This window comes from Cannabis sativa, chromosome 5 (assembly GCF_029168945.1).
Source record: "Cannabis sativa cultivar Pink pepper isolate KNU-18-1 chromosome 5, ASM2916894v1, whole genome shotgun sequence".
Classification (NCBI taxonomy): Eukaryota; Viridiplantae; Streptophyta; class Magnoliopsida; order Rosales; family Cannabaceae; genus Cannabis; species Cannabis sativa.
The window spans coordinates 33473725-33499724 of record NC_083605.1 but is presented as its reverse complement, the minus strand read 5'-3'; the positions used below and the strand labels follow the sequence as shown (position 1 = coordinate 33499724).

At 33.5% G+C, this 26000-nt stretch overlaps 1 protein-coding gene across 1 annotated transcript; it reads left to right on the top strand.

The window, feature by feature from the left end:
- The first annotated feature begins 1804 nt into the window (after positions 1-1804).
- Positions 1805-3766, top strand: LOC133038286 (uncharacterized). The gene has a single exon (XM_061116384.1). It carries the CDS (start codon positions 1805-1807, stop codon positions 3764-3766), a length of 1962 nt encoding a protein of 653 aa, XP_060972367.1.
- The last annotated feature ends 22234 nt before the right edge of the window (positions 3767-26000 follow it).

Below are 26000 nucleotides of genomic sequence, written 5' to 3'. Positions count from 1 at the left end.
AGTAAAGGGCATGAAGACTGGAGATAAACTATTAAGGATCAAACTGACTTGTGTTTTCTAATTGATAATAGTTCCATGGATTTTATCTTCTTAGAAGTGACCATCCACCTTGAGTAGGTGATCATGGACATGCTGATTAGGTTTCATCCGTGCATTGGTGAAGTTCTAGATCGCATCAAAACGATCTTGATCCAATGCCTTCGTAAATATATTAGTCAACTGATTCATAATCTTAGCCACCATGAGAGTACCAGCAAACCTTGTTCTCAAGGTATCAATCACGTTGGATCTAGTATATAAATTATTCTTTTGGACTGCCCATCAGTTTGAGGATGGAAAGTTGTACTGAATTTTAGTTTGGTACCCATAGCTTGCTATAAACTTTGCCAGAATTTAGAAGTAAACTTCGAATCTCTATCCAAAACTATAGACTTTGGTACATCATGTAATCTTATTATCTCCTTGACGTACAAATTTGCATACTAATCCACTATAAATGTTGTTTTAACTTGTAGAAAATGTGCAGACTTCGTGAATCGATCTACCACAACTCAAATTGAATCAAATAAACCTACTGTTCTAGGTAATCCAACCACAAAATCCATGGTAATATCCTCCCATTTTCACTTAGGATGTGTCAAAGGCTGCAACAAACCTGCTGGCCTCTCATGTTCAGCCTTGATCAACTGACAGGTTAGGCATCACGATACGAATTCTACCACATTCTATTTTATCTGACTTCACCAAAAGTAGGGTTGAAGATTGTAAGAACTATTATTTTCTGTAGTGACAAATTATGTCCAGTTGCATTCTAGTTGCGTCTGGGTCTCGTAGTGTTTTGTCTAGAGTTCGTACTGTTAGCGTTAGTCCACATCAGCAAAGATTTTTTAGGTTTTAATTGTTCAGATGGTAACAGCTGTCTATTTCGGGTTTCTTGGTTTAGTTGGGTATAAATACGATTTCTGGGTATTTTGCTGACAAACTTTTTGATGGGAGATTAGGGATTACGTTTCTTTCGTCTTGTTTCTTCTTTATGTTCCATGGCAGGTGATCTTTGAGCTTGGAGGTATTACTCCATAGTTGCAGATCAAAGCTTGAAGATGTTGAGTTCAGACTAAGGGATTTCAGTATCATCTCCATCACCAAATCTGAAGGGAGTTCAGATTGAAGAAGTGTTGAAGAGAGCTCATCATTCACACAGGGGGATCTTGTGTCTCCAATCAAGGGTCTTGGTTGGTATGGGTATAGATTCACTGTATTTTGTAAAAGAGTGTATTGTTTACAATATAGTTGGTTGTTGTAAGATACATCTTTAAATATAGTGAAAGGTATTACCCTGGTTCGGGGAACCCAAGCATTAGCCTCCTAGATTGAGTTTCTAGGGCAGGTGAAGCTTGTAAAATTCTGGTGTTGAATCTTTGATTTTGTTCTTTTTATATTCAAGCTTAAATCAAGATAAAATCAATCTAAATATTAAAAAGATAGGTTAGACAAGAACTTGGGGCTTACAATTGGTATCAGAGCCAGCTATTTCTGTTAGAAATATTGATCCTTAGGGTTCTTGCAAGATTCGATATTCTCAAATTTATTGTTGCTGCAATTCTTGATTTTTCTGCATTTTTTCTTTCTACAACACCCAGTTGGAAATAACCCCCTCTCCAGACACGACTCTGGGAGTATACTGCTCTCTATCTCTGTTTTGTATTTCCTTGTTCGTACAGGAATGGAGATGTTCAGAGAAGGAGGGTCCACATCACGACCCCCAATGCTGGAAGGTGCTAATTACCCATACTGAAAAACCAAAATGCGAGCATTCTTAAGGGCGGTGAATGAAAGAGTTTGGATGGCCATAGAAGATGGTTGGACATGCCCAACGATGATGGATAACGGTGTCACCAAACCAAAACCAACGAGCTTGTGGACTCCAGATGAGATGGAGACGACCAATTTTAATTCGAAGGCCATGGATGCTTTGTTCAATGCAGTGTCCACTAATCAATTGAAGGTCATTGCAAACTGTGAGATGGCCAAAGAGGTTTGGGAAAAACTACGAATTAAAAATGAAGGAACGAATGCTGTAAAGAAATCCCGTCTACGTGCTTTGGCAAAAGCGTTTGAAGATTTATCAATGGAGGAAGAAGAAACGGTGGCTGAGTTTCATGCTAAATTGTGTGACATATCAAATGAATCTTATGCTTTGGCAAAGACTTATTCAAATGCAAAGCTGGTTCGTAAAGTCCTTGGAGTTCTACCTAGGAGATTTATGTCTAAAGTAACCTCCATTGAAGAAATGAGAAACGTGGAGGAACTAGATCTTGATGAACTGATTGGATCCTTGCAGAATTATGAAATGTCATTAACAAGGTGGAAGAAAGAAAAAAAGAAGAAGGATGTAAACAAAGAAAAAGGGGACAACAATATTCCGTTCATTCACAAAGAAGAAAAGAAGTCTATCCTAGATTTGTCAGCTGGTTCCTTAGATGAAGCTGTAGATTTGCTGACCAAGAACTATGAAAAATTCTTGAAAAAGAAGTACAAGAAACTGTGTTCTGAAGGTAAGGAAAATGCTTCCAAAAGAAATCCTCTTGGGAACTTCTGGCATGGTCAACAACCCAGTGACAATAAGAGCATGGGCATTCAGTGTAGAGAATGTGATGGGTTCGGACACATTCAGGCCGAGTGTGCCAACACTCTCAAAAAGAAGAAAGCTCTTGTTGCCACCTGGAGTGATAGTGACGAAGAAAAAGACTCTATTGCAAGCAAAAGATCTAATGAGGATAAACAGGTAGTGGCTTTCATGGCTCAAAGTCATCAGTCTATTGAATCTGAGGATGATGGAGTCTCCACTATGTGTGAAGTCGACAGTAATGGAAGACAAAATGCATATGAAGAGATGTTTGCTCAGTGGGAATATATGACCAAGCAGATTAGAGGTCTGAATAGTGCCAAGGAGCAGATAGAGTCTGAAAAAGTCAAGCTGGAGGACACTGTTAAGAATCTCAACAAACTTCTTGATGAGAAGGACAATGAGATCTACAAGCTTTCAGTTGAACTCATAAGAGCTAAACAGGCTTTAGAGTTTATCCCTCCAGGAACGGCTGCCATCAATCAAACTCTTCAACTTCAAAAACCTTATGGTGATCGAACCTCTATCGGATACAAGATGAAGTATAAGCAAGGAGATAACTTGGGGGTAGAAGAGTCCATTACACCAGTGATCAACCTAGACAAAAAGGATGACAAGAAATCATCATTTCCCTCGACACCTCAGTCCTCAGACCCCACTGGAGAATTCCATGTTCCATCTGGACCTACCAAGGTGAAGTTAGAAGGAAGAAGAATTGCCCCGGAGAATATATCTCAGATGGAGAGATTCATCCCAGTGTGTCACTTCTATAACAGGAGGGGTCATATTCGACCCAAATGCTATAAGCTGCAGAACTACTTGAAAGCTATGATCAATCGACCTAAGAGTTTTCAAAAACCCAATAAAACTCGAAAGGAAGGATCTCAATGTGAGTGGAGATTGAGGGCTGATCGTGAATCGAATGTTGGGTTGGTAGCTCAAGTTTCACTGTCTGCATTTCTAGAAGGACAGTGGTACTTGGATAGTGGTTGCTCTCGACACATGACGGGCAACAAGAAATTGTTAGTCAATTACAAAGAAGCCAAGGAGGGAGCTGTCACTTTTGGTGATGGAAATAAGGGCCATATTATTGGAAAAGGAGACTTGGTGATGAGTAGAGTGTTGGGTTTTATGCCCTAAATAAAACTCATTTCATATAATCAGATTTACTTATTAATAAAGATCAGAAATAACATTTTATGTTGCATGGTTCACATGATTTATTTCATGATTATATGTGTATATAATGTATGAATTCTTTTTAAGTCCAGAACATATGAGTTGGTTAAAGATTATAGTGTTGTCAGCACAGTGGAATATAATCTTTATTATATGTTCAAAAGTAGATTCCCTGATTTGTCAGAACACTGGATTTAGACTGACATGGTATAATCAGCGATAGGTACTCTTACACCTTGGAAAAGTGTTATGTCCTTTCCAGGACATTGGCAAAGTTTACCAGTATCGGATGCATGGAGTATGCATTGGAATGGACCGATATTGAACTTTGAATTAGATTTTGAAACTTACCGTAAACATCTATTCAATTCAATATCATAAGTTGATCCTAGATCACATGATCAAAATCCTGATATGGTTAGGCTCAATTTCAAGAGTGTTATTCGTGTTCTTTGATTTGTTAGTTAAGCCTTCTTCTGTATCAGGGTGATACGTACATTTTGGGAACACGGTAATACAATTGAGTGGGGGAGCGCTAACATAAATATGGAATCTATAGCTTCTATTTGGCAAATAGAAGTAAAGGATGATTTCCTTCGAGCTTAACCAAACGAAGATAAATGGTGGAGATCTCATTTCACTTAGGTGAGATATCATTTATACAGGGTTAAGTGTTTTAAGGATAAAATACATTGTAGGGTGTTACGGTAATTTAATCCCTGTACAGTGTAAATCATCTATATAGAGGATCAATGATCACATTAGGGTTATAACAATGGATAACTAATGACGTGTCTATATCGTGGAACATATAGAGCGTTTCTATATGACTGAGAGTGCAATTCCAAGTTCTAAGTGTGGATTCAATGAGGAATTAATAAGTTAGGGAATTTACTTGGTAAATTCGGTTCGACTTATTGGAAGCTCGGTTATATAGACCCATGGTCCCCATACTAGTTGAGGCCATACTGCTTGTAAGACTCAGTTAATTGATTTTAATTAATCAATTATAATTCTAAAAGTTAGACTATGTCTACTTTATGAATTCTCACATTTTAAGGATGAAATCGTAAAGAAAAGGGTTTCTAGGTTTAATTATCAATTGAGAGACTTTGCATGTCTAATTAATAATTATTTTCAGTGACAATATTATTTAATAATCTATTTTAGTTATTAAATAATTAGTTTTGGCATTTAAATGTTTAGAATTGAAAAAATGACATTTTTGGAGAAATAGAAATAAAATTGAGGAAACTTCAAAATCCAAGTGAGGCCCATATTCCCTCTATGGCCGAGCACTCCCTTTGTGTTTCCCAATTATTATTTTTATTTTTTAATTGTCATGTAATTGCTAATCAAAGCCTAGCTATAATAGGAAAGTGGTGGATCACACTAAATAAGGCAGTTAATCAATTACACAGTAAAAGAGGAAACTGTTTTATTTGGAAAGTTGTGCTCTCCCTTCTCCCTATATAAAGCAACCTTTGTGTCTCTTTTCTTGCACATCTTTAAAAGCCATAAGCCACGAAATTAAGAGAGAAAAGAGAGAGAATTTTTGAAATCCTTGTGAGATGAGTAGTGCCCACACACATCAAGTGGTATCTCAATCATAGTATGGAAGACTATGGAATTTCTGCATCAAAGAAGGAGAAAAGAAGATCCAGGTTCAGATCTTGGTGATGCTCTGCTACAGAAAGGAATCAAGGGCTAGAGATCTGAACGGAAGGAGTCATATTATTCCGCTGCACCCACTGTAAGGTTTTCTAACTTTATATGTGTTTATTTTCATTGTTTTAGAATTCATATAAGGTTGTTAATCCAACATACTTGTTAGTAAATCAAGATCCTGGTAAAATAATTTCCAACAACTGGCACCAGAGCCATGGTAATGATTTACTTTCATGTAATATGAATTAAAACGATGATTTCATGTTTCCGTGTTGATTTGGATGGTTTCATGTTGGTTTATGTGCTTTTATGATGAATGTTGATGTTGTACGAAATTTTTCCATAAAAAATATTTTTTCATTTTTTGAAAATATTTTATTTGGATTCCTTGTGAAAGCAATTTTGTTTTTTACAGAACTCGATTCCGATAAAAATTGAGAAAGTTATGAATTTTGGAAAATCGGGATTTCGGGTATGCAAGGGTGCTCAATCGTGAGCACCAGGCACTCGGATCAGCCCCCCATGCGCGGGCGTGTGACGAGCCTCACGCCCGTGTGCACCCTGCACATCCGCCCAAGGAGATGCTGCACCTGCCGAGAAAACTCGGCGTCCCACCCTGCAGCTCCCCTTGTCCGCGCGCGTAGGAGGCTGCGTGCAGCCTTCCTGGGCTGCACGTGCAGCTACCTGGGCTGCCTTCCCCAAAAGTGCGATTTTTTGGAATTTTTTCCCAAAAATCCAATTTTACCATGGGATTGTTTCCCAAAAATTCATTTTTCCATTTTTAAATATTTCTATATTGAAATTGTTTCCAATTTTAAATATTTTCAATTTGGAATTTTTCCAATTTTAAATATTTCTATTTTGGATTGTTTCTAATTTTTAAATATTTCCTATTATGGTCAGATTTAAAAATTTGCTAAGTTCTTTAATATTTATTTATTATTTAATTATAAGATTAGATATTTTGATATTTAAGATATTTTAAATTAAAAGATAACTTTGTCTTTTTATTTAAAATATTATATTAAAATTATCTTATATGACAAATTAAATAATTAATAAATTTGAAATTAACATAGATATTTTTATAGATATACTTACCATAATGTTTTCAAATTCAAAAATTTGTTATTTTGTTAAATATTTAATTATTTATAAATTATAAGTTTAAAAATGATATTTTTTCTATATATATCATTTTTTCCTTATTAGAAATTTATAAATCATATCTTAAATATTTAAATAACATAGATATTTTTGTAGAGATTTGAATATTGCTTAATTTGAGATATTTTGACATATAATTATGGTAATTATTATTTATTTATTATTTTATTCCTAAAATAATAATTATCTAACCAAATCTATTTTAAAATTGGTTTATTTTATTAAATTATAAGATCTGAAAGTGATATTGAAGATTCTTTCCTTTCAAATCATTGATCTTATTAGATATTTAATTTAATTTGATTCAAATAAACCTAGATATTTTAAAAATTAGTTTCCTTTATTTGGTTAGTTTAAGAATAATAATTTAATTATATTAATATCTTGATTCACATCTGTTACATGGACAATGTTTGTTTATTTATATTGTTTATTCAAAAACTTTTTTTTAACAAACCTATTATTTATCTGATCTAAATTGCTATGATTAACTTGGTGACAGATCATGATCCAATGATCTGATTTTAATCATAGTCCAATTGACGATAGATCTTATAAATAATTTGTAACAGGTAAATTTTGTACTTCTTTCATCTGTGTAAACCTAGTAACATGATAGGGTCCATCCAAATCATTTGACCTGTGTGAGCCTATATGTTTGCTTTTGGGCTTAGATACATATAGGGAGCCCATTTAAGTTTTTACTAAGTAAATGGACTAGGTTGCTAAAATAAATTTTGACATAAGGAAATTTATTTAGGCCCAATTAGATTTGGGCTTATTCAATGAATAACAATTATTTATTTTAAGGTTAAATTCCTCTCTTTTGGGCCTTGTGTGAGAGTTGGGGGCCATAGAAGTGGGTACGACATACTGAACCCAGCTCCCCCTCACATGAACTACCCCAATTGTGAAGGCTCATTTGCCTTATTTAAATAATTGTATTAGGTTAATTATATTAGTCTAACCTAATTAAAATTGAATTAGCAACATAATTAACTTTTAAAATATATGAAATTTATTTTTTATTGTAATATTTTAAAGTTAATTTTAGAAAAACACTTAGTCAATGATATATTCTAGATAATTATTTCTAGTACTAGTTATTATTTCTAATATTAAATAGGAAAATATCATAGATTGTGAAATTAATTGTCTCATAATTAATTTTGGTACAATCTAAGTTTAGTATATTTTCCTAGTATTAAACTAGAATTAATAATTAAGTTTCCTCTTTACTTAATTATTTGTTTCTTGAATTTAATACATTTAATTAAATTGAAAATTTCAATATCTAAGTTGATTTTCATCATGATACTTAAATATTGTTATTTTCATGTTATTTAATTAAAGTTGAAAATTATTTTAAGTTTGGAATCTTATTTCAGAAAAACTTAAGTTTGAATAATTTTCAAAATATATTTTATTTTATTTTATTAATCATTTCCCAAAATTTCGAAATTCCATCACCTTGATGCAGAAATTTCGAATTTTATTTGAAAAATAGATTAAAGTTGAAAATTATTTATTTAATTTTGGACCAACTTAAATCAGTGATTTTTCATTTAATGGTTAATTAAAATAAATGAACTAAAATATATTATAATTAGAAATTGGATTAATTAGTCAATGAAAGTCTAGATAGATATTATCTGTTTTGCTTGAAGTATTTTTCTAGTGTATTTAATTAAATAGAAAATTAATATTTAAGTTGATTTTTTAATCATGATACTTAAATATTTGAAATTTTTCTTAGATATTTAATTAAATAGGAAAATTATATTTTTTGTTGAAAATTAATTTTGGGACAACATAAAATTAGAGTAATTTTCAAGGATTTATTTTATTTTATTTTAAAGCATTTTCGAAAATGCAATATATATTTATAGAAAATTAAATTTGAGTTGTAAATTAATTCAAATTAATTTTGAAACAACTTAAATTGAATAATTTTCTAAATATTTATGGAAATTATTACTAAGATGGAAATAATTCACGTTATTTTCATATCCATCTAAGTATAATTTATAAATATTACATTAAAATTTATATTTAGAATTTTTCATTCTAAATTGGAAATTTTAATTAAATAAATATATATTTAAAATGAATGGATTAAAATAAATATTAGAAGAAAATACAACCCTTCATTAAATAATGAGCTTTATTATTATAAGGATATTCGATCTCCATTGTTGGTTTTACATAGTTATTGTTTTAGTGAGTAATCCTCCCTAATGGAGGAACGTTCATTAGCAAGTTAGCACCGTTTAATCTCGAAAGATAAGTAATCTTGTAAGTTTTTTATATAGTTTATGATCACCCTAATGGTGGCGACTATATAAGACTTGCAAGAATATGAAACAATGGTGGAAGCTCATAAGATAGAATAGCCTTGACTCTCGCCTAAACGGGACAACGCGGATTCACATCTTGATCGAATTAAAGGTTGCTAGAATGTTTGACATTTTAGATGAGCTGACAACTCTATTCAATGGATGATAGCTTTGACTCTCGCCTAAACGGGACACTGATATCAGTTTGTTGAAAACCTTGGAAATTATTTAGGATTGTATGTTTTAGTATTTTCACTTGTCATTCCTACTTGCTATGTGCTTCATAATTTCTGAATTGTGTATGAATTTGTATTGAACCATCTTATTTTCTGTTATTAAATTGTAGTTTAATTTCGAATCTTCATTGTTGGTCTAACTTGATTTGTTTTTCTAATGAGATAAATCCCTAATGGATTTTCACCATTAGACTAACATAATAGTGTTAGATCTCGAAAGATAAATATTGTAAATGCAACATCTAGTTGTTCATCAATTGATGACACCCTATACTAGTATTTTACAATATGAAACAAGAAGATTGTATAAATAAGATTACTTTGACTCTCGCTAATCGGAGCATCGTTGGATTCTCATTTAAAACGAAATTATCCTAATTCCTCTTAGCTTATTCATTTCGAATTAGCTTAAAGACATATCATTGGATGAATGGTCTATAAATCATATAAAGTCTTATTTTCTCTTAAGAAATTAGATGACGCATATGATTATATTCCCGGAATTCTATCCCTAAATGATATAAATCCTCAATCTTAGATATCTCCTACTTGTATAGGCAAATCATAGAGTTAGATTAGTAGTGGTGGTCCAAGAAAGAGTTACTAATTATACAGTTACACTTTCACAAGTGTTTAATAACCATTTTCTATCAATGGATTTAAACTGTATGAGTTTAGTATTCTGTGACCAGAATCCACTTGCACTATTCTAAGAACTCTTTGATGTAACTAAACTTAAGTAATCAAAAGATACAACCACATATTTTATAAATCTATGGCATTTGTATCTTGGTCATAGTGGTTTTGACAAGATCATTCTCTGCAAAGAGTTAATATGCCTATATCCACTGAAAGTAATTTCATCTCATTCGCAGATGGATGAACATTCAGGGGTGGATATGAGTTTTCGTTGTATTCTTAAAACGATCACTCTAGATTTTACCTTATGCAAAAGAAATTTGAAATGTTTGAAAAATTTCATGAATTTCTAGCAATGGTGAAGGTAAGTGGTTAAAGATCTTGCGAACTGATAGGGGTGGAGAAAAAGGTAGTAGATATGCAGTTCAAAGATCATTAATTTGATTTTTGAATTATATCCAAACCTACCTCCCCAGATTTTCGAGTTGCATATTGATGATTAGTTACTAGTCGTTGCCTAAATCCTTATATGGAAATTTCAGAATGATGTAATGGTTGTATACTTAATGTAAATCATTACTAGATTCATGGATGACCTAATCGAAATCTCAAGAAAAGCTAGAACTGCTAACCCTGGTTTGCATGTTTGTTAGCTATTCTAAGTGATTAGGGGTGGAGCATCCCATAGTCATTAGATAAGAAAGTGTTTGTTTAAACAAATACTACTTTTCTAAGAAAATGACTAAGTCTGAAAATAAAGTAGCAAATAAAGGAGATATTTTTTCTTGATTCCATAAGTGTTCTATCATCTTATTCGTTACAAGATGATCCCACTACCTCTGTTGTCTTAACACAACTGACGAGGTCTATACCATTTAGTTTTCTTTGACATAGTTCACGGTACCTTGTCGTAGTGGGAGAGTTTCTAGGAACTCACTCTTCTTATGACTTGGAAGACACTAGTGATTAAAATCCATTGTGAGTTTAAACAAGTAATGGATTGTCAAGATAAGAAACTGAGAAGAAAGCCAATAGAACTATGGTTTGATCCATTCACATGGAGTAACCTAAAGTTTTCTATTACAAGGACATGATAGGAAATTTTCGTTCATAAGTCTATTCAATGGACTTAACAAAACTTCCTGTTCCTAGTATTATAGGTTTGAGTTTATATAAACCTATGGCTTGTGGTATACCTGGAAATTACTTACTCTAATGCAAGCAACTTACTTTAGTAAGATGCTGAAGCATTTTCTTTCCAATGGCAATCTATAGAAGCTTCACAACTTCTTAGACATAGATTTTATTTATCTAAGGAAAAGTCTCAACTATTCCAGAGAAGATAAAGCCATGAAAGAATTCTTAAATCAACAGTGAGAGGTCTCAGATATGCTTTAGTATGCCTTAGACCAGACACCTGCTGTTGAGTGGGAGTAATGAGTAAGTATCAGATTAATCCAGGAGAGGAACATTGGAAGACAATCAAATAAATCTTAAGATTAAGAAGAGGAACTATATGTTAGTCAATAAGGGTGTTTGTTTAAAACTCTTAGACTACACCACATCAGATTTTGAGACTTGCCTGTGTGCTAGAAAGTCAGCTGATGAGATGGTGATTACTTTGGGGGTGGAGTAGTGATTTTGGAGAAGTGTAAAAACCTATCTGAAATCTCTTGGTCTACCAGAGAGAGACTGAATGTTAAAAGTTGCAGGAAAGATACTTATTCATAGGAATGTCAATGGGGCGGGTCGGATCTGATCCGACTCTGATCCGTCCTGATCCAGATCATATACGAATCTGCCCCGCCCCGCCCCGCTGGATCAGATACTCGGATCGGATCTGATCCAACCCGCCTTATACGGATTGGATCTGATCCGACCCAACTTTTTTTTTTAAATATAAAAAATATATTTTATATCTAAATTTCTATTTTTTTTCCAAAATTATTTGTTTAAGAACTAATAATGCATTATTTTTTTTCTTATATATTTTTATTTTATTTGTCAAAATCAATAAAAAAAAAATATATCAAATTCTTATCACATAAAAATGTAATATTATTATTGAAAAATTAATTTACCAAATTTTAGAAATTCCACTAATATAATCATCAATAATAATGTAGTATGATGATTACATGAAATAAATCTCCTCTAAAAAAATACTTGAAATTAACTATAAACTTTTTATATACTGTTCTTCTAGTCTTCAAGATTTACTGTATACGACTCCTACAAAAAAATAAATATGTTAATAATAAAAGTAAGATTTTTTATACTGAGTCACTACAAATTGTAATTTTTGTAACTAATACTTTTAGTGATGGACCTATTTTAGTCACAACATAAGAATGATGACTTATAATTAGTTACAATTTTTTAACTTTTAGTCAGAAATTTTGTTGTGATTAAAAATAAGATTTTTTGTAGTGATATTTTTCTTATCAATTTTTAAAATTAAAAAAAAAATAATAAAAATGGTTATAGAACACATATTTTTTAAAAACAAAAAATTACTTTTATTTTTATGATTAAAAAATTAAAAAAAAATAAAAATATTAGCAAATGTCGCTTAAATAATTAAATATTTAAGAGTCAAATAATAGTATTAATTACTCATTATTATAATATTTAATTAATTATTATTTTTATTTGATAAACAAAAATTAATTATTATTCTTATTAATTAATAATATATTTATATTAAATTTAAATTATTGTTGCATACATGTATAAAAGTGATATAATATAAAAGTGTAAATTATTGTGCAAATTAATATATTTAACAGGGCCTATACATAAATCGATCTATTGTGTATAATATTTGTTACTTTACTTTCTTATTATAACCTTACATTTAAGATTTTCGAAGAAGGTAGGGAATTTTACAAATAATAATAATTATTATAATCAAATAATTAAAATATAGAATGGCCAGTATGCATATATATTTTTATTTTTATATATATATATACACATATATATAAGAATTAAATTGAGAGAGTAATTAATTAAAATAATAATATATAGTGTGGTCTATGGGCAGATCATATATGTCTAATGGTGGTATTCCATTGGCCTTACACCTTAAAAAAATATATTAAAAAGTAAAATCTTTTTTTAAAAAAAAAAAAAATATATATATATATATTTAAAACGGATCGGGTCAGATCCGATCCGTAAAAAAATTAAGCGGGGCGGGTCGGATCTGATCCAAGATCCAATAACTATCCGAATGTTTCGGATCAGTAATGATCCGTCGGATCGGATCACTGATCCGATCCGAATGAATGGATCTTTTTGCCATGCCTACTTATTCAGTCTAAGGAAAGTTCTATACATTTGTGGCAGTGTTCCAACTTGCCTTAACTACTAGGGTTACTTCCTGTATAACAAAAGAGTAGTTGCCCAAAAGTATAGAATCCAGTATCCCAAAAGAGTAGACATATAGAGAGGAATTTCACATTATCAAGGATTTTGTGATTAAGGAAGAGTAATGGTGGAGAAGAGGTTGTGTTTAATTCAACCTGTCAGATCCCATTACGAGGAGTATACTACTATTACACTTGATTGGTATATCAAGGTGTTAATGATTATTTGAAATGCACTTTTTGTTTTATATTAGTGCAAGTGGGAGTTTGTTGGGTTTTATGCCCTAAATAAAACTCATTTCATATAATCAGATTTACTTATTAATAAAGATCAGAAATAATATTTTATGTTGCATGGTTCACATGATTTATTTCATGATTATATGTGTATATAATGTATGAATTCTTTTTAAGTCCAGAACATATGAGTTGGTTAAAGATTATAGTGTTGTCAGCACAGTGGAATATAATCTTTATTATATGTTCAAAAGTAGATTCCCTGATTTGTCAGAACACTGGATTTAGACTGACATGGTATAATCAGCGATAGGTATTCTTACACCTTGGAAAAGTGTTATGTCTTTTCCAGGACATTGGCAAAGTTTACCAGTATCGGATGCATGGAGTATGCATTGGAATGGACCGATATTGAACTTTGAATTAGATTTTGAAACTTACCGTAAACATCTATTCAATTCAATATCATAAGTTGATCCTAGATCACATGATCGAAATCCTGATATGGTTAGGCTCAATTTCAAGAGTGTTATTCGTGTTCTTTGATTTGTTAGTTAAGCCTTCTTCTGTATCAGGGTGATACGTACATTTTGGGAACACGGTAATACAATTGAGTGGGGGAGCGCTAACATAAATATGGAATCTATAGCTTCTATTTGGCAAATAGAAGTAAAGGATGATTTCCTTCGAGCTTAACCAAACGAAGATAAATGGTGGAGATCTCATTTCACTTAGGTGAGATATCATTTATACAGGGTTAAGTGTTTTAAGGATAAAATACATTGTAGGGTGTTACGGTAATTTAATCCTTGTACAGTGTAAATCATCTATATAGAGGATCATTGATCACATTAGGGTTATAACAATGGATAACTAATGACGTGTCTATATCGTGGAACATATAGAGCGTTTCTATATGACTGAGAGTGCAATTCCAAGTTCTAAGTGTGGATTCAATGAGGAATTAATAAGTTAGGGAATTTACTTGGTAAATTCGGTTCGACTTATTGGAAGCTCGGTTATATAGACCCATGGTCCCCATACTAGTTGAGGCCATACTGCTTGTAAGACTCAGTTAATTGATTTTAATTAATCAATTATAATTCTAAAAGTTAGACTATGTCTACTTTATGAATTCTCACATTTTAAGGATGAAATCGTAAAGAAAAGGGTTTCTAGGTTTAATTATCAATTGAGAGACTTTGCATGTCTAATTAATAATTATTTTCAGTGACAATATTATTTAATAATCTATTTTAGTTATTAAATAATTAGTTTTGGCATTTAAATGTTTAGAATTGAAAAAATGACATTTTTGGAGAAATAGAAATAAAATTGAGGAAACTTCAAAATCCAAGTGAGGCCCATATTCCCTCTATGGCCGAGCACTCCCTTTGTGTTTCCCAATTATTATTTTTATTTTTTAATTGTCATGTAATTGCTAATCAAAGCCTAGCTATAATAGGAAAGTGGTGGATCACACTAAATAAGGCAGTTAATCAATTACACAGTAAAAGAGGAAACTGTTTTATTTGGAAAGTTGTGCTCTCCCTTCTCCCTATATAAAGCAACCTTTGTGTCTCTTTTCTTGCACATCTTTAAAAGCCATAAGCCACGAAATTAAGAGAGAAAAGAGAGAGAATTTTTGAAATCCTTGTGAGATGAGTAGTGCCCACACACATCAAGTGGTATCTCAATCATAGTATGGAAGACTATGGAATTTCTGCATCAAAGAAGGAGAAAAGAAGATCCAGGTTCAGATCTTGGTTATGCTCTGCTACAGAAAGGAATCAAGGGCTAGAGATCTGAACGGAAGGAGTCATATTATTCCGGTGTACCCACTGTAAGGTTTTCTAACTTTATATGTGTTTATTTTCATTGTTTTAGAATTCATATTAGGTTGTTAATCCAACATACTTGTTAGTAAATCTAGATCCTGGTAAAATAATTTCCAACAACTGGCCCCAGAGCCATGGTAATGATTTACTTTCATGTAATATGAATTAAAACGATGATTGCATGTTTCTGTGTTGATTTGGATGGTTTCATGTTGGTTTATGTGCTTTTATGATGAATGTTGATGTTGTACGAAATTTTTCCATGAAAAATATTTTTTCATTTTTTGAAAATATTTTATTTGGATTCCTTGTGAAAAATTAAGCAATTTTATTTTCTACGGAACTCGATTCTGATAAAAATTGAGAAAGTTATGAATTTTGGAAAATCGGGATTTCGGGTATGCAAGGGTGCTCAATCGTGAGCACCAGGCACTCGGATCAGCCCCCCATGCGCGCGCGTGTGACGAGCCTCACGCCCGTGTGCACCCTGCACATCTGCCCGAGGAGATGCTGCACCTGCCGAGAAAACTCGGCGTCCCACCCTGCAGCTCCCCTTGTCCGCTCGCGTAGGAGGCTGCGTGCAGCCTTCCTGGGCTGCACGTGCAGCCTCCTGGGCTGCCTTCCCCAAAAGTGCGATTTTTTGGAATTTTTTCCCAAAAATCCAATTTTTCCATGGGATTGTTTCCCAAAAATTCATTTTTCCATTTTTAAATATTTCTAAATTGAAATTGTTTCCAATTTTAAATATTTTCAATTTGGAATTTTTCCAATTTTAAATATTTCTATTTTGGATTGTTTCTAATTTTTAAATATTTCCTATTATGGTCAGATTTAAAAATTTGTTAAGTTCTTTAATATTTATTTATTATTTAATTATAAGATTAGATATTTTGATATTTAAGATATTTTAAATTAAAAGATAACTTTGTCTTTTTATTTAAAATATTATATTAAAATTATCTTATATGACAAATTAAATAATTAATAAATTTGAAATTAACATAAATATTTTTATAGATATACTTACCATAATGTTTTCAAATTCAAAAATTTGTTATTTTGTTAAATATTTAATTATTTATAAATTATAAGTTTAAAAATGATATTTTTTCTATATATATCATTTTTTCCTTATTAGAAATTTATAAATCATATCTTAAATATTTAAATAACATAGATATTTTTGTAGAGATTTGAATATTGCTTAATTGAGATATTTTGACATATAATTATGGTAATTATTATTTATTTATTATTTTATTCCTAAAATAATAATTATCTAACCAAATCTATTTTAAAATTAGTTTATTTTATTAAATTATAAGATCTGAAAGTGATATTGAAGATTCTTTCCTTTCAAATCATTGTATGGAAGACTATGGAATTTCTGCATCAAAGAATGAGAAAAGAAGATCCAGGTTCAGATCTTGGTGATGCTCTGCTACAGAAAGGAATCAAGGGCTAGAGATCTGAACGGAAGGAGTCATATTATTCCGCTGCACCCACTGTAAGGTTTTCTAACTTTATATGTGTTTATTTTCATTGTTTTAGAATTCATATTAGGTTGTTAATCCAACATACTTGTTAGTAAATCTAGATTCTGGTAAAATAATTTCCAACATAGAGTTGCACCTCCTACTGAAGTACTGTATGTGAAAGGACTCAAGGCAAATCTGATAAGCATCGGTGAACTTTGTGATGCAAATTAAACTGTAAGTTTTTCTAAAACTCATTGTTTAGTTTCATTTGATGGGTGCTCAGTCTTAATAGGGAAGAGATCTAGTGATGGTAGTTATTTGTTGGACAATGTTGTCCTATATAATAGTGCATCATTGGATAAATCAGATATTGGAGACTTTACTGCTATTCCAAAAGTTTTAACCAAAAGAAATAAGAGTGTTAAATCATCACCTCGTCTTTCAAGAGCTCATTCACTATTATTAGTGCTATGGTATGGTCTTCTAAACCTCATACTATTGAATCTTGGGTTTAAACAAAGAAATGATGATGTTTTTGTCCTAGTGTATGCTGGTTTTGATCATGTTGTACATCGTACTCCCTTGCTTCAAAAGAAATATGATACACACATGATATTTTGTCTAGTGTTCCTCATTGCTTGTTTCTGTGTCTTCATGTGTGATAATGAAAGTTCCACAAACATTCCTCAAAATGCACGTTGACTCAAAATATATAGATAACGGATATCATTTTTTTGAATTGGTTGAGTAAAAATACATTGGATAATCACATATTATTCTTGATGCTCTCTTGGATTTTTGTTTACTAAAGCCTTTAATTCTCGTATTAATGTGTGCAACTTGAGAAGTTTTTTTATGTGTTCTATCTGATTAATCCGTTGTAGTATATGATCATTATCTTTCTCAGTTTGTTCAGCTAAGCCTTGATTGCTATCCATTTTTTTTTTCTATGAGGCACTTCATGTCCCATCTACAGGTTCTCCAGTTCTATCGAGGAAGCTCTTAATAGGTGAATTTTTCAGGATCTTTTGAACCTTTATTTTTCCCAGCTAAAAAGGCTACCTCTTTTAGATGCAATGGGAAGAGCTCTCTTTAGTCTATTTACTAATAAGTAGTATGCTCCTTCTATATTAGTATTTCTGATTAAAAGAGGACGGCTACATCTCTGAGGGAGGGTGAAAGCCGTAGCTGGTTGCAAAAGAAAGAGCCGGAGTGTCTAAAGATAGAAAAGGGGAAAAAAATGGGCAGCTTAATAAAAATTGTGAGAGTGAGCCAATGTTCTCACTTGAGGTCACTAGCACACACCGAAGAAAAATCTTGGTTCAAAATCCTGTAAAAAAAAATCCTTGTTTATTGTCTTTCTCAAGTGTGTGTGAATATGTGGATTGGTAGAAGTTGTCTCATCTTTTTATTAAGTATGGCTCATTGTGAAGTTGAATGAATTTGTTCTTTGCTCAAATGATCATTGCTCACTTGTTAATTGATTAGGCCACTCATTGTGTTTCCTCTTTACAAGTTGAACATGTTAATTCTTGAGATATATCATTTGGCATGTTTTTGATTGAAATAAAAATAAATCTCATTTGTAGCATCATTTGTAATATTGTGGTGATCTGATTGTTTTACTTAGTCAATCTCTCATTTTTTTTATATCTAATATCCATATGTTTTAGGTCATGTTGTGAGATGGTTTGACTTTCTTCTTTAATGTTGTAATAGATACTTTGGAATTTCTTTGCAATGAGGAGTCTATGTTGCATTTCCTGTCGCCATTCAGGGGGAGCTCTTTGTTAAACTTCTTATTTTCTTAGGGGGAGAATTTGGTTTTGGACAATATTATTAACATGGATTATGCTCAATGAAGGGGGAGAAATACTTATCCTTTGTGTGTAAAGTGGTGCATTTGTTGTTTGGTTGTTTAAAGTGTTTGCTGTTTGTGTAGACTCTATTATATTTTGATGGTTGCTTTGTTTCGCACAGGTATTGTTGTCATTGACCATAATTTGTCAAGGGGGAGATTGTAAGAACTATTATTTTTTGTAGTGACAAATTATATCCAGTTGCATTCTAGTTGCGTCTCGGTCTCGTAGTGTTTTGTTTGGAGTTCGTACTGTTAGTGTTAGTCCACGTCAGCAAAGATTTTTTAGGTTTTAATTGTTCAGATGGTAACAGCTGTCTATTTCGGGTTTCTTGGTTTAGCTGGGTATAAATACAATTTCTGGGTATTTTGTTGACAAACTTTTTGATGGGAGATTAGGGATTACGTTTCTTTCGTCTTGTTTCTTCTTTATGTTCCATGGCAGGTGATCTTTGAGCTTGGAGGTATTACTCCATAGTTGCAGATCAAAGCTTGAAGATGTTGAGTTCAGACTGAAGGGATTTCAGTATCATCTCCATCACCAGATCTGAAGGGACTTCAGATTGAAGAAGTGTTGAAGAGAGCTCATCATTCACACAAGGGGATCTTGTGTCTCCAATCAAGGGTCTTGGTTGGTATGGGTATAGATTCACTGTATTTTGTAAAGGAGTGTATTGTTTACAGTATTGTTGGTTTTTGTAAGATACATCTTTGAATATAGTGAAAGGTATTACCCTGGTTCGGGGAACCCATGCACTAGCCGCCTAGAATGAGTTTCTAGGGCAGGTGAAGCTTGTAAAATTCTGGTGTTGAATCTTTGATTTTGTTCTTTTTATATTCAAGCTTAAATCAAGATAAAATCAATCTAAAAATGAAAAAGATAGGTTAGACAAGAACTTGGGGCTTACAAAGATCTTGATACATCTTGGTGGTGCCAGGATGCAAGGAGTATGAAGTGCTATGAGCCTCTTCAAGAATTTTGTTTCTAAGTTCTGCACTACTTGGAACACAAACCCTTGTCTTAAATAACAGCATCCCACTATCTGACATTGTAAAATCTCTGGCTTGACTAGCTGAAACTTATTTCCTGATCTTCACTAATTCTGGATCAGTTAACTTAGTAGTTTTAATTCGTTCTAACAAATTAGATTACATCGTCAAGTAATGAAGTTTTCCTACAACAAACTCGATGCTTGATCTGACCATGTCCTCTACTAACCGACGTGAAATCTAAATAAAACTAGTTACCTGCCTGGGACCCTTCTTGGTTAGGGCGTCAGCCACTACATTAGCCTTCCCAGAATGGTAAAGGATCTCACAGTCGTAATCCTTAACCAACTCTAACCAACACCTCTGTCACATATTGAAGTCTTTCTGAGTAAAGAAATATTTGAGGCTCTTATGGTCAGTATAAATTTCACACCTCTCTCTGTAGAGATAATGTCACCAACTCTTCAAAGCAAACACTACCGCGGCAAGTTCTAGATCATGAGTCAGGTATCGTTGTTCATATTCCTTCAACTGACGAGAAGCATAGGCAATAACCCAATCGGCTTGCATCAGTACACACCCCAGACCCTGTTTGGATGCATCACAATAAACTACGAACTTTTCTTTATCAAAAGGTAGGGCGAACACTGGAGCTGTGATTAATCTCTATTTCAGCTCTTGAAAACTTGCTTCACACTTATTCGTCAACACAAAACGGTGATTCTTTTTAGTAAGCTCGGTTAAGGGTATTGAAATTTTAGAGAACCCTTCTACGAACTGACGATAATAACCAGCCAGACCCAAAAAACTTCTAACTTTTGTAACTATTTTTTGTCTCGGCTAATCCGTGATGGATTCTATCTTCCCTGGATCCACCTTGATCCTGTCTTTGCTAATAATGTGCCCAAGAAAGGATACCTGAGATAGCCAAAACTCGCACTTCTTGAATTTGGCATACAACTTGTGTTCTCATAGCCGTTGTAGAACCATACAAAGATGTTGCTCATGCTCCTCTTCTGATTGAGAGTACACAAGGATGTCGTCTATAAATACAATAACACAAATATTGAGGAAATCCTTGAATAACCTATTCACTAGGTCCATAAAAGTTGTGGGAGCATTGGTTAGTCCAAAAGATATAACTAGAAATTCATAATGCCCATACCTAGTGTGAAAAGCCGTCTTTGGAATGTCCTCCTCTCGGATTCTCAACTGATGATAGCTCGATCGGAGATCAATCTTTGAAAATACTGTTTTCCCCTGAAGTTGATCGAAGAGATCGTAGATCCCAGGTAAAGGATACTTATTATTGATTGTCAGTTTATTTAATTCCTGGTAGTCAATTCACATACGCAAAGACCAATCTTTCATTTTAACAAACATTACAGGAGCTCCCCAGGGTGACACACTAGGTCGTGAAGACCCTATGTCAAGCAACCCCAGAAGTTGAATTTTCAATTCTTGAAGTTCTGTTAAAGCCATTCTGTAAAGGGCCTTAGATACTGGTTCTGCTCCAGGTGCCAAATTAATAACAAAATCAATTTCCCTTCATAGTGGCAAACCCATAAGTTCATTAGGAAAAACATCTAAGAATTCTGGAACCACCTTGATGTCTGCTGGCCGAATAGACTCAGACCGTGTGGTATCTAATACCACAGCCAGAAACCCTAGACATCCATCTCGTAGCGATTCCCAGGCTGTTAGTAGTGAAATTATTGGTATCCGAGATCCCTAAATCGATACAACAAATACAAACGGTTCTTCGCCTTCTGGTTAGAAGATTACCATCTTCCTCTTAAAATCAATACTAGCTAAGTACTTGGATATGAAATTCATTCCCAGTATAATATCAAAATCCGCTAAATCCATTTCTATTAAGTCAGCACTCAACTCCCTATTCTCAATTCTAATCGACATAGACATAATCAACCTTTTGGAGATGACTAATTCTCTGCCAGGCAGTAGGGTTCCAATCCCTGATTCATAATTATCGTGCGGTCTACCTAATTTACTAAAATTTTTGGCTGCCACATAAGAGTGAGTGGCCCCAGAGTCAAATAACATAGAGAAGTAAGAGTTGTTGACCGGGAGCTAACCTGTTACCATAGAGGGGCTACCTTCTACATCAGTCGGAGTTAACTCAAACACCCTTGCTGGAGCTGGTTTCGCTGCAGTCTTCTATTCTTCCTTCTTGAGTTAGGGGCAATCCCTTTTATAGTGTCCTGGCATACCACACTGGAAGCACCGCTGCCCTCTACACTCTCCAAGGTGATGCTTTTTACAACTCTGAGTAAGTGTATCGGGTTTCGGAGCGACCCTAATGATTGCCTCGACCCTGGTTCCCTCGAAACCTCTTGTTATGACCTGAACCACTAGATGCAGTAGGTGCCTTTCATTTCTGGTCAGTGGTCGAGCCACTACCTCCCCTAATAAAGCATGATGTAGAAGGAGTAGGAGCCCCTCGAGACTCTAGGATGCACTTTACTGCGCCCTTAGCTCGCAGTACCTTACCCACCATATCAACATAGGTCGTGTTGTCATCAGTAGTGATCATTAGATCATGTCTTATCTTTGCATTTAACCCATCCGCGTATTTCTCTTTCTTGCTAAAATTAATTAGCACGATTCCCAAGGCCAATCTTGCCAAGTGGTCAAACTGGGTTGTGTATTCAGTAACACTCATATTTTCTTTCTGAGTTAGCTGAGTGAATTCTTTCCTTTTCGCGCTTCTGACTGCCTCATTGCAATATTTTGCATTGAACAGTTCCTGGAACCTTTCCCAGGTCATTGTAGTAACATCATGAGTCAGGGACACCATGTCCCACCACACCAGAGCGTCTTCTTGGAACTAGAATGTGGCACTGGCCACTCTATCATTGTCGGTGATGCCCAGAAAGTTCAAATTCTGGTAATCACTGTTAGCCATTGTTTGGCTTTCATAACATTTTGACCTCCCAAAAAAACTAGAGGTGCATGCTTATAGAACCTTTCATATAGTGGTTCCATTCAGTTCACTACAACAACTGGTCCTGCCTGCACAGCAGGGGCAGGAGATATTTGCACTGCTGGAGTAGGGATTGGAGGAGCACCCTGCTGTCTCAGGCATCGGATCTCTTCATCTTGTTCATTAATTCTGGCTTGCATTTCTGTAAACCTATTTTCCTAATCTTGGGCAGCCTGGGCAGCCTGTGGTGGGTTAACATCACCCGACAGCGTGCCCTGCCTCTAGGACCTCTACCTCGACCACGAATATTTAGGGGAATCTGAACTCCCTGACCACCACTGGATCCAACTTAGTTACCCTGGCTCCTGGTGTTTCGCCTGGCGTCCACACTATCAAAATAGCCTGCGTAACCAAGAGCTAGTCTGGTCAGATCGTGATCAAGTAAAACTTACTAATTGCCGCTTATTTGGAAATTTAAAAACATACCCCTATTCTACTATCACACTACTAACATGCTTCGTAACAGGCTTTCCTTAAATCATACTACTAAAATAAACAACTAAAGCAATAAAAGCTTACAGAACAGTGAAACGAGGTGATTTCTGCTGATGATTGTACATGTTGTGACGATCTTCGGAAGACAACTTGGCGGCTCTGGTACAAAATTGTAACACCCTAACTAATTTAGGCATGTTAGCGTGATTTTTAACGTATTGTGCAGCTCGTTGCTAATCAACGAGATTATCAAAAAGAATGGTTAATTAAAATTTTCTTCATTTAATTAAAAACATAAAGTAATATACATATAAATTCTAGGATCTCGTTTACAAAACATTTACAAAAGTTTAACTATATATTTACAAAGATTTGTCGCCTAGCGACTATACAATAAAAGCCCTGATGTCCCAAAGATCGTACGCTCCAGGCCTAACCACCCCAACATATACAACCTCCACCTGCTCGCTCTCACGGCTATTCAGCCTTAGCCTTGCACTTACCTACACATGGAAATAGCAACTGTGAGTCAACAGACTCAGTAAGAAAAGCATAACATAAAACATAATAATATCTCGGGTTATAATAAGGCGCCCATACACCTAACGATAACCCTATCCCCGTGTCCCACACGGTACTGAGTCTAGAACGTTCATACAATAATACTATCGACCATAATGTCAGCCTATACTCAATATGCCACTCATACTCTAGCCATATTGATGTGACAGCATCGATTAGTATTTCAACCAACATACATTTATCAATAATCAATACAGCTCTACGTATATTATTACTGCTATCAATGTACTCTAACAGGCAATAACAACATGTATGCTAAACATGTAATTACATTTGCATAACATTATACAAATCTTACCTTGTTTTCGAATTACAGGCCCCAAAATCACATGGATCATAACATGGATAAGTGACACGCTAAATCACGACCGGGGACTTAGGTTTTAAACCAAAAACCTACCTACTATAAATTAACATGGCAATACCCTAAACTAACAAGAAATTAACCAACCAAAGCTTTTACACTAAGCCGAATCGACAACATGAAATTTTTGGGGAACACATCAACGAATTCGGTTAATCGGTTTTACATTTCCTGTAAAACCAGTTAACTGGTTTACACCAAAAAACCCCAAAAATTCCAAAACCTAACCAAATCAATTCAAATCCTTACCAAACCTTCCAGACCTGCATATTATACCCCATAGACATATTCCAAGCAACAAAACAACTAACCAATCTCAGAATCAAAAATTACCATTAAAGAGCCAAGCTTGAGTTCTAAAACTTAAAGCTTGCTCAAACTTAATAACAGCCTTCAAAAACAACTCAAAACAACATATCTAAAAAATAATTTAACTTCATAAAACAATCACAAACCACAACAGCAACTACAGTAGCAAAATTCACAAATCATGCATAAATTCATAACTTTAAACTCAAGAAACCAACAAGGGAGGTACTGGAAACTCACCTTGAACTTGAAACTGCCAAAATCTTGGTAGAAAATACAGAATTTGAAGAAGAAAACCAGAACCCTAGCTGGTTCTATGGTGTTCGAAAAGAGAGAGAATTTTGGAGATAGAAAGTCTTTCTTCAATTTGTTATATTTTTGTAAAAATAATGAGAGGAATAAAAGGTTTATTACTTAATATCAATCTAATACAAAATAATTTCAGCTTACAAAACCTAATCTAAGTCCACTAAAAGACAAAACTAAAATAGGCAAAAAGACCAAAGTGCCCTTCCCCACACTAAAAATCATAAAAATCACTTAAGGGTTTTTTTGTCAATTCTAAAATCTCGGCTATTCCCAACATTCCCCATGTCTAATTATTTTTCCCCGCTATACTAAAAATACTAGGATATGATTCTAATAGCCAAACACCGCGTTTCAATGTTGTCGAGCACAAAACATGCAAAAATATGAAATTCCATAGGTGACATATAAAATGCATTCTGAATTCAAATATAACTCCGTAAACTGATAATTCATAACTAATATGTAGGTTTCATAATTAAACCTTAATTATCTGCTAATTTCCAAATTAAAGTTTAGCAGTCTTTACAATAGCTTACTTAAGAAATTAAAACATGTGCCTATTCAACTATGAGGCTTCTAACATGCTTCGTATCAGACTTTTCTTATAACATACTAATGAAACATACTACTAAAGTAATAAAGGCTTACTGAACCGTGAGTCGAGCTTATCTCTGATGATGATTGTACATGTTGTGACGATCTTCGGAAGACAACTTGGCAACTTTGATATCGAATTGTAACACCCTACTAGTTTAGGCGTATTATCGTGATTATATATTAACTATACAATCTGCTGCTAATTAGCAGGTTTGTTTAAAATTGTGATTAATTAAAACTTTGCTTAATTACTCTTTAATCAAAAATAAATATATGTTATATAGCTGGGATCTCATATTTAAAATATTATCAATTGTGATAAAAATATTTGTTGCAAAAGTTGTCGCCTAATGACTATACAAAATACAACCTACTGTCCACAAGATCATACGCTCCAGGTCTAATAGCCTCGACATGTACAATCTTCATCCGTTTGCACTCACTATTGTTCAACCTTAGCTTTGCCCTTACCTACACATGTAAACAATATTTGTGAGTTGACAAAATCAGTAAGAAAAGCATAATCAAAACATAAATATAAAATCGGATTACAATTAGGTACCTATACACCCAATCATAACCCTATCCCTGTGTCCCACGCGATACTGAGTGTAGAACGTTTATAGGATAATACTATTGACCATAATTTCAGCCTAAACTCGGTACTCTAGTCATACGAATGTGATAGAGTCAATCAGTACTTATGCCAAACATACATTCATCGGTATCTAATACAACTCTATGTATACTGATACCGCTATTTCATGTAACTTAACA

Coding starts and splice junctions, on each gene's coding strand:
- LOC133038286 (XM_061116384.1), top strand. CDS start 1,805: ATGCGAGCATTCTTAAGGGCGGTGAATGAAAGAGTTTGGATGGCCATA.